At 41.8% G+C, this 14,625-nt stretch overlaps 1 protein-coding gene across 6 annotated transcripts in view; it reads left to right on the top strand.

Annotated features, from left to right (window-relative positions):
* Nucleotides 1-14,625, top strand: part of CCDC66 (coiled-coil domain containing 66) — a 99,666-nt gene that overhangs the window by 15,532 nt on the left and 69,509 nt on the right. For 5 of the 6 annotated variants that reach the window (XM_030206061.1, XM_030206060.1, XM_030206064.1 and 2 more), the window contains 4 exons: nt 944-1,053; nt 2,892-3,013; nt 8,667-8,831; nt 13,595-13,726. In XM_030206061.1, the coding sequence (XP_030061921.1) occupies nt 944-1,053; nt 2,892-3,013; nt 8,667-8,831; nt 13,595-13,726 (529 nt within the window). The remainder of the gene's footprint in view (nt 1-943; nt 1,054-2,891; nt 3,014-8,666; nt 8,832-13,594; nt 13,727-14,625) is intronic. The other variant, XM_030206062.1, reaches the window with a different exon arrangement.

Raw genomic sequence — 14,625 nt, 5'->3', positions numbered from 1 at the left:
TAGGCGCCTAAGTTTTAGAACGCCCATAGCCATGCCTCTTTTTGCCTTCACACGATAGAAGTTTGGCACACATCATTGCAGAATATGCTTATCGAGTTGTGCGCCTAAATTCTAATCGGTGCCAATTAGTGCTCATTAGCTTGTTAAGCCAGTTAAGTAACACACGGTGTTATGGAATCCACGCCACTTTCGGTGCCTAAATCTAAGCGCACTATATAGAATCTGGGGGAGAGTGCCTAAATTCTAATGCGTGAAGCAAAAAGGGTGTGGTTATAGGCGGAGAAATGGGTGTTTTATGGGCGTTCCAAAATTTATGCACACTGTTTTAGAATATGCCCCTCTGTGCCTAAGTCTAAGCGCTGATATTTACGCCACGTTTCCCTTGGTGTAAACAGATGCGCCTAGTTCTAGGTGCCGGGATACCAACTAAGTGTATTGTATATACTGTGCCTAAATCGAGGTGCCACTTACAGAATACACTTAGGTGGAAATTTATTCTGCATGGATTTTTCAGGTACTGTACATAGAATCTAGCCCTTTATGTAGGGGTCTGTTCTTCTTTATGAAATATGCACTAATCAGGCACCCTCTGGACCTCCTATATATAGATGCACAGTTATAGAATTACCCCAAAATGTTCCGGGTGTTTAAAGTGTCATCTGGTATTTATTGATCTTTTTTATTGATCTTTATGTCTTTCATTAAAGTAGCCTTAAATGGCAATTACGCAAATTTTATCGTGTAAAAACTTTTATATAGAGTCTTATACCAGCAAGTTGGTTTCTAGTGTACTGTTATTTAGTAGAAATACAGAAATTAAAAGGTTAAACATTCACATAAATTATAAACAGTTGTTTTAGAATTAATGTTGGTAAAATGAAAATAATTTTTAAATATCTAAAATTTTGTACATTTTTTAATTTAAAAAAATGTTTTCCTTTAGTGGAAGTAATGACAGATGGCAACAGGGTGACATATTCAGTACTCTAGGTGAAAGAGAAAGGGATAAAGATCTTTTGGAGGCAAAGAAATCACAGTGGAAGAAAGAACTAGGTATGTTGTACATATGTCTTAACAAAAATATGCCATAACGTGTGTTAATTTTCTCTTTCTGCTGTCAATATTTGTAAAGAATGTAGGCAAAATGCTCAATGAGTACCACTTTCCCTTGTGCATGAGAAATAGACACTGTAGGGACTGATACCATTCTGTGGCTAAGGAGGAGGGGAAAGAAAGCTTGGTGACTCTGGCCCACAGTAGAATGTAAATTAGTGACATCAGTAATTCCTTTTGTAAAACGACTTCTAAAAAAAAGCATTGGCCTATAAACACAAGTGAGCACTTAAGATGTGAGCTTTATTTCTCGTCAACAAGAGGACGTCTTTATGCCCAACCCTTTCCTTGTAGTACTCAAGGTTCTGTGGTTGCTAAGTTTCTGTTCTCTGTATGCCCTCAAAAGTGAGCTAGATTAAAGTACACCTTACATCTGTGTAGTGCTTAGGATTTATTACTAGGCTGTTATCATAGGTGTGGGGTCATTTTTTATATGAATAAACACATTTTTTGGTATCCTCATTCGTTCTCCTCACTTTTTTGTCTCATATCTCACGGTTCCGTGAGGGTTTTTACCTCCTTTTTGTTGTAGCTTAACTGTTTTCATTTGTGGGTGGCAAAGGGTGTCAAAAGGGTGTCAAAAGCCATGTCCATGCACGTGCATTGACTGTGGCTGGATAAAACATAGCTAGTGTGATATTCAGCACTTAAAAGGCTAGGATGAACCGCATGAAGATAAGAATGTGTTTTATTCAGTCCTGTTTATATGGCTATCCTAGCCAGTTAAGTGTGTTACCCCCTTACAACTCGCCATACAAAAATATTCAAATTATGATCATCACCTCAGGAACAGCATAAGCTTAAAGCAGCTTAAAGATTCATCAGGCCCAGGATCCTGTTTCCAACAGTGGTCAATCCAAGTCACATGTACTTGGTGATCCCAAAAGAGTAATTTAGATAAGAAGTGGATTTTTCCAAGTCCATCTTAGTAATGGTTTATGGACTTCTTCTTTTAAGAACACATCCAAAAATATTTTAAGCCCTGTTATGCTAACTTCCCTTTTGAGAACTGGTTTAAAGTCCACACGTAAAGACTATGTGACCATCAGCAGATATTTTGAAAATTGCCCCTCTATTAACAGATTTTCACTGTCTATTCATCCCTAGCTTCATCCTCACTTCATCATCCTTAGGGATTCTTTGTGCTTGTTCATGCTTTCTTGAGTTCGATTACCATTTTTGTCTTTACAGAGAGGCTTTTCCATTTGTTTACCATATAATAATCCCTTATTCTAAATGTTCCTTTCTAAAAAAAAAAAAAGCTTACCTCTCATGCATAAAGTATACCTTTTAAGAGATGTTATTTTGATTTGAATGTTTTTGTAACACAATTTTAAGTAGTGCATAGCAAAAAATGAGCCAAAGCATGCCTTTTTATGGCTTTTTATTGGGTTTGCATCAGTTCCAACACAGTACTAGAGCTGTATTATCTTCCAAATGTCTAAGGAGAAAAAGGCCACTATCCAACAGAAGGGAAACTTTTTTCTTTTTCTGTTCTCTAAACAAGAGCTAGTTAGAGATAGTGTTGGGAATCCACCTTTTTCCTCTCATAATGCTAAATAGCCAGTACAGGTTTGTTAATGATGGATTCTTGGCTTTCTTATTGCCATTGTTCTTCCAAAAATGACTGTTCTGTTCAAGGGGTAGGAATCTGTTTTCTTCTCTTAGTGGCCCAGAAATGATTGTTGGGACAAGAAAGATATGGCATTTACTGTTTTATTTGTTTTTGTTGTCTCATCATCGTTTACTATTAACTTTTTTGTTTTATTTTCCTAAAGATGAGCAAGTAGCTTTGAAGAAAAAACAAAAAGAGAGTTTTCGGGAGCAAGTGAATTATCTTTCAGGAAGACATAGTGCCGATAATGCAAATCTAGAGAAACCGACAATTGATCAACTGAAGGTAAAGTAAATATATCAGACACCATGGCAAATAAATAAAGGGTCAAACACACACTGGTAATTTAATAATAATCTTTGAGTACATAAGAATGTGATTCATAGCTTGTTATATTACAGTATATTTGGATCAGCAGCATTTCTATGCTTGAGTTTAGTATATAATGGGAAGCTTTCAAAACTACATTTTTTGAGGATATGTCATTTGTTGTACTTATTTTAAATAGTTAAAATCATGTACCTGAAAATTGCAGGACAGTTTTTTTTACATTGTGTTTAGTAATATGATAGCATTTGTTTCTGTTGTGTTTCTGCTATTTTCCTGAAGACAGTACATTGAGGCATATTTTCAAAGCACTTAGCCTCCCAAAGTTCCATAGAAACCTTTGGAACTTAGCCTTCCAAAGTGCTTTGAAAATATGCCTCATTGTGTCATAAAAAGGGTTGAGAACCACTGAGGTAGATATATCCTTGCACGCTGTTATCTTCCCTTTGAGTCCTCCACACCTTCCCTTTACTGTTAACGACCCCTCCCTCCCCCATAATAACCAACGTCTCTACATATAGAGCCATTACAAAAAACACCTGCCCTACCCATCCACCCTTTAATGTAGCAAAATACTTCAAATACCCCTTCTAGATCTCCAGTTAAACACACCCCATATTTGACCACAGAGACCCAGAAAAACAGGTAAACGATTATGTTGTAGGGTTTGGTATCCAGGGCTGGAGTGTCATATGGGGAAAGCTGTTCTTATCAGTATCTGCTCCGGTGTTAACAGCTGTTCCCCTCCATAGCAGAAATAAGGCCACTGCAAGGCAAGAATAAATGGTGCAATATGGGGGAAGCTGGACAACTGTTCAAAAGGCAACTCCCCCAACCAACCCCCCCCCCCCCCCCCCAAAAAAAAAAAAGAGAAAAGTGCTCAGCCAAGGTCTGTTAACATCTCTGGGAACAGTGCAGGAAAAACACGCACTACAGGTGAAACTTGAACAATCTACAATGCACTAACTCAAGGAGTGGGCACATCACGCCTGGGCAAGTGTGCGCCCAAGTTCAGCCTGTCCAGATAAAATTAATTCAAGGTGGTGCACAGTAAGAATAAATTGGAAGCAATAGACAATTATAAACAGTAAAGATATTCAAATAACAATACAAAGTATGGCATAGTATATTGCTTACAACTTTAGCACAATGGTGCTCAAAGAGCTTAGAACAATGGACTTGAAACCGCAACACTTGGCAGCCAACCCTGCTGAGTAATCTTGGAAACACAATATTTTCTTTCCCTCATATGATAGTGTTTTGCCACTGCACAGCGCTTGTAGGATGGCAGTTTTATGTGCAAAGTTCAATAGTTTGGTTATCACTACCCTAGGGCGTCCATTAGCAAGCTTCTGGGATCTCAATCTGTATGCCCTTTCCACTTGCAAGGGCCTGTAGCGCATGGAGAGTGCCAAATTATGCGGGAACCAAGCCTTCATGAAACCAATTAGTTCACTGTCCTGAACTGATTATGTCAGGCCCACAAACCTGAGATTTGCTTCTCTGGGAGCGATTCTCCAGGTTCTCAATCTTATCTTGGCAGGCCTCCAAAGTAGAGAGCTGCACGGCTTCCGTCCCCGCGGGAATCCCGCGGAACCCGCGGGATTCCCGCGGGGACGGAGGCAGTTCCTGCGGGGTTCCCACGGGGATGGAAGCAGTTCTGCGGGATTCCCGCGGGGACGGAGGCAGTTCCTGCGGGGTTCCCGCGGGGATGGAACCAGTTCTGTGGGCTTCCCGTGGAAGTGTAAGCTGCACCTGCACCAGCCTCTCATCTACCGAATACCAATTTATTTGAGTGCTGTCTCCTCCTCCTCTTCTTCCTTGCTTTAACAGCATAAATGTGGAAAGTCTTCCATTAAGGAGGTGGTAGAGTCACAAATGATGACGGAATTCAAAAAGGCGTGGGATGAACACAGAGGATCTCTAATTAGAAAATGGAAGTTATATAAAAGCTAACCTTAAATGGCTGCATGTGTGTGGATATGTCAAGTGACACTTAGATGTTGACTCTGGCTGTGATGAACTAGAGCTGATACCTGGCAGACTTGTATGGTCTGTGTCTCATACATGGCAATCTGGTGTAGGATGGGCTGGAAAGGGCTTAGACAGCAACTTCAGTGGCTGGAACATGAGGACAGTGCTGGACAGACTTTTACGGTCTGTGTCCCACAAATGAGAACATGAATAGGCTGGAGTGGGCTTTGATGGCAACTCCAGCAGTTGGAACATAAGGATGAGGCCAGATAGACTCCTGTGGTCTTTGTTCCAGAAACACGAAAGATAGACCATAATCAAGTATATAATATCACACTCGTTGATTTAATGATGAATTGATCATGAGTGTGACTATTGGGCAGAGTGGATGGACCGTTCAGGTCTATTTGCTGTCACTTACTATGTTACTATTAATCCTCTTTGCTCCCAGGCTGGTGCACAGACCTCAGCTCTGACACAGGCACGAGAATCAGATGTCACCTGACCTACTGGCGCGTGCATGTGGCGGCCTCTCAGCACACACTGCCAGTGAATCAGAGACAAATCTTACATGTGGGCACCAGAGTGTTCCAAGTTCCAACTTCCATTCCTTCCTTGCCTACAAGTGCTGTGGCTCAAATCCAGAAAGGGAGCTGACTGGAACTTTCTTTTATGTACTATTAAATTCTTACGGGGATGGGTTAAATTCTTACGGGGATGGGTGGGGATGGGTTAAATTCTTGCGGGGACGGGTGGGGACGGGTTGGGATGGTTTAAATTTTTGCGGGGATGGGTGGGGATGGGTAAGATTCCAGCGGGGATGGGTGGGGACGGGTAAGATTCCAGCAGGGACGGGCGGGGATGGGTAGGATTTCTGTCCCCGTGCAACTCTCTACTCCAAAGCCTTCTAGGTGTCCTCCAACTTCCGGGCTCGATCCTCCAGTTTTCCTGTCCAGTGCTGATATTGAGAGAACTCCGAGCCCAGGTCCTTCAGGATCCCTTGGACTTTTCCCAGTTTTTCTTCGAGTGCCTGAAATCACTTGTCTAACATCACCTCCATAATTGTTGCCACTTCTGTTGCTACCGCTGCAACACACGCCAAGCTCAGCGAGTGTCCCATGGGGATATGGTGCGCCGCTATCTTGTCTTCTTGGATTCCAGGCAAGTGGCTTTTGATCCCATTGTGGTAAGAGTTAAGCATCACAGCACTGGCCTCAGCACTAGCAACAATCAAATTGCACTGCCCCTGTGGGTGATTTATAGCTTCCCAGGGTTAAATGAGCAGGGTGGCAGAAGAGAATGGACTCGGCTTTCTCTCTCCAGCATGGTGTCATGTAAAAAGGCCATTTTAAAGTGACAGGGGGACTGGGAGTTTCAGGGGGGCTGTTATCAACATGTGGTAAAATAACCCATCTTAATTGTAACCCATGTTGATAACTTTTCTCCCTTAATCCATTTGGTTTGGTGTTGAGTCTGAGAATTTTTCTGTTACCACTTTGTTGGAAAGAGGTACTTCTGTGTCAGATTTGCTGGAAGAGTGTGAGCTTTCCATCAGGGAAGGGAATGGACCCCACTGTCATCCATCTTGTCCAGAGGGAAGAGCTGTCAGTAGCCCAAGGACAAGACTTCAGCACAGGAAGGAAACACATTTTGAAGGGGATCTGTAAGCCTGCTGAAGCTTTCCCAATTCTCCAAGTTCTCCAGGCTGTTATTTCAGTGGAGTGGGATGCTCCAGAAGCTCGGTTTAGAGTGAAAAGAGCTATGTCTAAGATTTATCCATTGGTCCTAGAGGAAATGGAAAGGCTAAGATTGCCTAAAGAGGATTTCCCTTCTGGTAGAAGAGGGTAGAGCCCTCAAAGACCTATAAGATTGCAAGCTGGAGTCTGTGCTCAAGCAAATCTTTGAAGAGGCATGGTGCAGGCTGAAGGCCAAAGTCTATAATTCCTATATGGTTAGAGCAGCACTTACCAATCTTTCTGTGGCTGTGACCCCAAATCACAAGATTCCCCAAGTTGCACAGAACAATGATGTCCTATGGAGCGCTCACTCAGATCATTACTCCAAATACAGGTTTCATGATGTTTTGGGGGGTCTTGACTCAGTTTGGCAAGCTCTTGACTAAAACATTCTTTCACTGAATGCAACACCCGGATGTAAACTTGGATTAGGAGGATTGTGTGCGTCTCAAGTGCCACATTAAGAAGGTGGGGATCCACTGTTCAAAGCTGCAAATAGGAGGTTGGCTATCCAACTTTTTTGAGGATTGAACCTGAATTTTGTTTGAGCAGAGGGTTCTTGATTTGGTGCTTTGAAGTTACATATTTATATTTTTCCCTCCATCTCACAGATATTTTTATGGAGCTTCTGTGTCACGCACTGATCAAACAAGCAGTGGTGTTACTAACATTAGAAAAGTTCATAGATCTGGAAGTGATGGTTCCAGTTCCCAAGGAGGAGAAAGGGTGCTACGCCAATATTCTAAAAGTGTAGTTTGTAGGGTTCAAAGTATTACTAGAGGACTATTAATTTTTAAAGAGCAAAGGATGTTCTCAGATAGTGAAAATTTTATTAACAGCTGGAATGCAATTTTAAACAAATGTTCATTAGATCTAATGATAGACTTATTGGTTTTGGAGTAGTGTGAACAATTTATTTATTTATGTTGATTCTGGGTGATTTTATTTATTTTATTATTTCTTTTGGGTTGTTTTTTTTGTTTTCCTTTGGAGTCAGACACCAGAAGACCAGTTACTCTGAATACCAGTGAATGGAATTAATCCCTGAAGTTTCAGTGTTCCACCTCCATGTTGTGCTGAAAGAACATTTGTATCAAAGGGCTACTGGACAGAGATCTGAAGAGACCATTTATTGTTATAAAATTATTTTGAATTTGTTGTTTATATATAAATAAAGTCAATGCTTCCTTAGAGTCTCTCCAGCCTGGCCCAGAATGTGACGGATGGGTTGTGCACTCCTTCCAGCAGGTGGGGACTGACTGTCTTGAGAGCCAGTAAGAGCCCTGGTTGGCTAGAGTGAGATTCAGTATTCTCAGTCTACAGCAGGTGGAAGGAGGTGAGCCCTTCAGTCTCTTTCTAATTTCTCCCGTTTGGTTATATATAAATTGTCAGTGCTGCTAGTTTGATGGGTTTTTTTTTTCGTTTGGAACTGGATATTGTGCAAGAAGATTTTCCTCTCTCTCTTTTTTTTTGTCTTACATTGTGTTCAAAGATTTTTAAGTGCTAGTACCGGATTATTCAGTCAGTTTACTTCCAAAATTATTCTTATGTAAAGATTTATTTTTAAATACCTGTTTCTACATATGTAAAACTTATCATCTTGGGCTGGGCCTGTGGTGGTGTGGGGTATCTAAGTTTGGTTTTCAACAGGCCATTCACATTTGGTGTGCCAAGGAGGTCATGGTAGAAGGGAGAAAGATGGCTGCAACTACATTAGTAGCCCCTATAAGCCAGGGAGTGGTTGCTGGTGTTCCTCAGAAGAGGCTTCCCTCTATTTCCAGTGCAATTAAGGGGTTCCTGGGTTCTCATCTACTTAAGCATGGCAGTCAGGTGAGAAATGCTAGCTGTAGAGACTGCTGAGATTAACTGGTCAAAAACTAAAAATAATAATTGTTTTGCAGGTATTGTTGCCAGCTGACTCCAGCGTTTCTTCTGTGGAGGACAGAAAAGTGATGGGTAAAGAGATTAGTGACGCTGTACCTGTTTCATATGGATCAAGCAGCAAGAACTGTAACTTCACCTCTCCTAACTTACCAGCTGCTATTCGTACAGCCTTTGTACTGGGGGTAAGATTGGACTTTGTATGGATTCCTTTTATTTCATGAATTCATCTTGAATAAAAAGGAAGAAATAGTATTAACCCTATTGGTTTGCATAGGTGAATCTAGAGGTTAGGAATATATTAGTAGTTGTGAGAAAGCTGACACACCTGTGAGCCTGCAGACTCATGGATACTGTGGGGCTCATTTTCAAAGCACTTAAACTTCAAAAGTTCTATAGGTTATTATGTAACTTTGTAAGTCTAAGTGCTTTGAAAATACACCTCTTTGTATCTTTTGAGCCTACAAGCCAGTTTTCAAATAGAAACTCCCCACAGAGAAGAGTGATGCTGCTGGGATTCTTTACTCTGTGTACTTTGTAGGTGCAGAGTACCATGAGGATTTCAAAATTCCTGTGTGCACTTCAGGGACTTACCTAAACACCTTTCCTGGTACCGTCTTTATTCCCTGTATATGAGACGGGACAAAATGCACTTATGGTATATCTTCTGAAAATTGCCTTCTTAAAGTCTGTATTTAAGTACCCAAAAATTCAAATTTGTCATCTTACTACATATTCAGATATAAATTTTAGTAGTTAACCAAAAAGCTAGGTATGCTTACAAGCACTGTCTTTGGTGCATATCTAATATAATAAAACGCACCGTGAACGTTCTAATGAGGACAACGTTCTGAAGTCACTAAAACACTCCCTGAAGGGTTCGTGGCGTTCGTGGTGTGAAGCCAGCCAGGCTGCCAGCCGTCTCTGCCCCGCCCTCGCGTCAAACGTCATGACGTCCAGGGCAAACATCATGACGTCGACGGCGCAAAAAAAAAAACCAACAAAACGCAGCGTCAGGGAAGGAGGCGGCGCTCCCGACGTCTCTAGCCTTCCCTTCGCTGTGTTCCGCCTTCTTCTGACGTCAAGGATGACGTCAGAAGAAGGCGGAACACAACGAAGGGAAGGCTAGACGTCGGGAGCGCCGCCTCCTTCCCTGACGCTGCGCTGCCGGAACCGCCGCCACGGAGGTAAATTAAAAAAAAAAAAAAAAGGGATGTAGGGGGAAGAGAAGAGGGTGGGCAGTTGAACAATGGGAGCGGGAGGGCAGAGGAGAAACGACAGCAAGGATGCGAAGGGGGGGGGGGAAAGGGGGCGGGACATGCTGGGACATGGGAGACAGAAGAGCATGGATGCGAGGGGGGGTCATGGAAGGGAGAGAGGGGAATTGCTGGAAAAGGATGAATGGAGGGGGCAGGGGACAGAGAAGCATGGATGGGCATGGATTGAGATGGCAGGGCTCAGGGTGAGAGGGGAATTGATGGAAAAGGATGAATGGAGGGGGCAGGGGACAGAGAAGCATGGATGGGCATGGATTGAGATGGCAGGGCTCAGGGTGAGAGGGGAATTGCTGTAAAAAGGATGAATGGAGGGGGCAGGGGACAGAGAAGCATGGATGGGCATGGATTGAGATGGCAGGGCTCAGGGAGAGAGGGGAATTGCTGGAAAATGATGAATGGAGGGGGCAGGGGACAGAGAAGCATGGATTGAGATGGCAGGGCTCAGGGAGAGAGGGGAATTGCTGGAAAATGATGAATGGAGGGGGCAGGGGACAGAGAAGCATGGATGGGCATGGATTGAGATGGCAGGGCTCAGGGAGAGAGGGAAATTGCTGGAAAAGGATGAATGGAGGGGGCAGGGGACAGAGAAGCATGGATGGGCATGGATTGAGATGGCAGGGCTCAGGGAGAGAGGGGAATTGCTGGAAAAGGATGAATGGAGGGGGCAGGGGACAGAGAAGCATGGATGGGCATGGATTGAGATGGCAGGGCTCAGGGAGAGAGAGGAATTGCTGGAAAAGGATGAATGGAGGGGGCAGGGGACAGAGAAGCATGGATGGGCATGGATTGAGATGGCAGGGCTCAGGGAGAGAGGGAAATTGCTGGAAAAGGATGAATGGAGGGGGCAGGAGACAGATGGGCATGGATTGGGAGGGCAAGGCTCACACTCTCTCTCTCATATACAATGTCTTTCTGACTCTCACTCTCACACACTCTGTCTCACAATGTATCACATTCACTCTCTATGTGCCACACAGTCACTCACACACTCGCTTGGTCTCATACACTCACTCTCACAGAGAATCTGTGTCTCACACACACTCTCTCTCTCGCACACACACACACACTCTGACACTGTGTCTCACATACACACTTGCACACACTCTCATTCTCACACACTCTCACAAACACACTCACACCCAGACTCACTCTCTCTCTCACACACACACACTCACACTTTCACTCTGACTCTCACACAGTCACTCTCACATACACTCTCTCAAACATACACACTTCGAGGAAAACCTTGCTAGCGCCCGTTTCATTTGTGTCAGAAACGGGCCTTTTTTACTAGTATTATTATAATGTCCATAAAATCTGTGCCATTTGATTATTTTTTTTTAAATGTGTTTAGTGCGAGGGCAAAATTTCTGTCCATCCAGATTCAATGAGGACCATCCCTAATTAGCTCCTACAGAAAATCAGAGACCAACTTGAGAATGAAGCATAAGGAGCTTATTCACTGTTAGTGTTGAAATATATTGGTAAATAGTTGTATCATACATCCGCAAAATAATCATTTTAGTATTACTGCTGGTTGGTTAGTTTATGATGAACTGCTATTTTAAAAGATATTGTTCATATGGTTGAACTCCAAACTGATAGCCCTCTATATTGCAGTATTTTGTTGTCTGTCTTTGTTATGCAGGAATCATGCAATCTGTCTATACTGATTTGACAATAGACTATAATTGCACTATATCAGAGTGCTGTTGATGGTTATTAAATATAAATAGCATAAATTTTCACTGATGCTCTACGTGCAATTGGAGCAGGAGGAAAGCTGAACCATATATACATTTTATTTTTGTATTGCAAGAGAGTACATGTACTAAAAATTTTAAATTGTATTTAACTAGAATAAAGAGCAATAATTGCATAGAACTTTGAATATAAAGGAAAGAATTGGTAAGTCAAAAATACAAAGATAAGGAATCTTGGAATTCTCAATGGATAATGATCCCATCAGCACAGAGCCAGTTGGAAATAACTTCCCAGAAAACAGAAAGCTCTGGAAAAGCTTCTGAACTGCAAGAGTTCCTGCGCTAGCTACTGTATCAATAGCTTCTGGCCATCAATCATTCACAATCCTGCACAAAACGGCGTTGAAATTAGCTGAATTCTACTTCGCTGACTGTATTTTTAAGATGCCTGAAGGAAACCATGATTTAAGTGCTGTCTGAAATGTGACCACAAAATGTCAAAACGACAGACACCCATGTACGCTATATATTCTGTATGGATGAGATGCACAAAGTCAGTAACTGTCCAAAACATGCCTAAATGTTTCCATGGGCTAGAAAGATAAGAGAGTTTAAATTGAAGAAGTTTTTGCAAAAGGAGCCAAAATCACATTCTAAGCTAAGGAAGTCCGTCTTCATAAGAGGACTATTTTAAGAAATGCCATTGCTCTTCCTTTTCTCACTCGCCTTCTAAATGAGATTTCACTAGAGTCTTATACAGGGGCATCATCACCTCCTTTTTCCTACAGGCCATTCCTGTCCCTATGTACCCAAGCATCCTAGCTTTTCCCATCACCTTTTCTACCTGTTTGGCCACCTTAAGATCATCACATACAATCACACTCCAGTCCTGCTCCTCTTAGTGTACAAAAGTTCTTCCCCCCCCCCCCCCAAACTGTACTGTTTCTTTGGGTTTTTGCAACCCAAATGCATGATCCTGCATTTTTTAGCATTAAATCTAAGCTGCCAAATTCCAGACCATTTCTCTAGCTTCACCATCAGGGGTGTCTACCGTAGTGCACATTTTGGTATCAACCACAAAGAGGCAAACCTTTACCAGATAGCCCTTCAGCAGTATCACTTACAAAAATGTTAAAAAGAACCGACCCAAGAACCTAACCTTGCGGCACACCACTGGTAACATGCTTTTCCACAGAATGAGCTCCATTTGCCACCACCCTCTCTCGCCTTCCACTCAACCATTTCCAAACCCAGTCAGTCACTTTAGGGCCCATACTGAGGGCTCTGAGTTTATTTACTAGTTGTCTATGTATACCACATCTAGTGCTCTCCCTTGAACCAGCTCTCTGGTCATCCAGTCAAAGAATTTAATCAGATTTGTCTGACAAGACCTGCCTCTGGTGAAACCATGTTACCTCAGGTTCTGTAATTCATTGGGTTCCAAAACTTTTGCTAATGTCTGTTTTACTCACCACAAAAGTCAGACTTACTGGCCCATTTTTACAAGGAGAATACATGTATATTTCAAGAAATGTCTTCGTTAGCATTTATACTTCCACCAAATCATACATAACTGTGAACTAACCACATGCTTGAAACTGAAATAATGAATGAGGGGCAATTATGCTTTTCACTAACCCTAACCACCCGCCCCCCCCTTCAAAAAGCCAAAACTTTGAGATTTAGAACTTGGCTCTTTAATTGGCTCCTCTGGTACATGTTGATTTGGAAAATCTGGCACTTATATATCTAATGCCCTGAGTGAAGGCAATTTTTTTTTAATTTACTTTTTTTTTTTTTTTTTTTTTGTAAAGTGGTCATTCCTCTGAGCTTGCTGTTGAATACATTTGTACTCCTGTATTTTACAAAAGCTTGTGCCCCTGTCCCACTGACACCTGCATACATTTTAAACAAAATCCTTTGAGTATGACTCATGATGGTGTATAAAACTAGATCTTGTCATTTTAGGAAGCTGCACCTTTGGAGCATCCTTTTAGCGCCACAAAACGTGAACAGCAGAAGAAGTGGGTTGAAGAACTAAACAAACAAAGGGAAGAAGTTGCCCTTCGTAAAATGCAGGAGAAACAGAAGTACTCTGAGGTAGGATACGGAAAGTGCCTAGAAGAAGAGAGAAATTGTGTTGGGTGAACCTCCAGAAGAGTCTCTCTTCCTTCCCTACTTAAACTTCTAGCTTAATTCACGTAAGAGTTATAGTTCAGCAAGACAAATGGTCATTTATAAAATTATTTAAATTATTCATGTGGGATTATGTTGCATAGTGTGTATTTTTTCAAGTGGCAAATTTTATGAATAAGTGTACTGTATAAAATAGTCTAGGTTCAAGGTTGTTTTTATTTGATAAACTGCCTAAGGCAGAGCCATCAAGGCAGAGTACAATAAATAAAATCAATAGGAAGAAAGGAACTCCATCAACAATAGTGAAAGAAAGGAGATAGAGAAAAGGGAGGGGGAAGAGGGGAATTAGCTGCAAGCTGCAATCCGCAGTCTCCTAAGGCAGTGGAGTCTTCCAGTGTCCAAAAACTCATAAGCTAAAGCTAACCAAAATAAGTATGTGAATGTTTTCAGAAGATACCTGGATTTCACTGTTTTCAGTTTATAACAAGAATGAAAGGTAAACCTAAAAGCAAAAAAACAAACAAAAAACTAGACAGGGTTATTGCTGAGAATGTTCTTGTTTTTCAGTGCCGGTTAGAAGTGACTAATGCTGGACCAACTTACACGTATGGAGACGCAAACCAAGCTTAAATTTAGTTACCATTTTTTATAGAAATTTCCATGGCAAATCAAAGCTGATGAAGTATAAACCTTTGGTGGTGCCATAAAATGCAGCATTGCTTGAAGCTCTTGAGGAATATTGTTTTTTTTCTTGACTCAATAGTTCCTTCCTTCTTTTGAGCTCCCAGCTTAGTTGGATCCAGGGCTGAGATCTGGAACCATGAGTTTTGTTTGCAACTGCCCAGGGATTTCTCTCTTATTTT

This window comes from Microcaecilia unicolor, chromosome 6 (assembly GCF_901765095.1).
Source record: "Microcaecilia unicolor chromosome 6, aMicUni1.1, whole genome shotgun sequence".
NCBI classification, from domain to species: Eukaryota; Metazoa; Chordata; class Amphibia; order Gymnophiona; family Siphonopidae; genus Microcaecilia; species Microcaecilia unicolor.
Note: the sequence above shows the minus strand (reverse complement) of the source record. Positions and strands in the feature narration are given on the sequence as shown.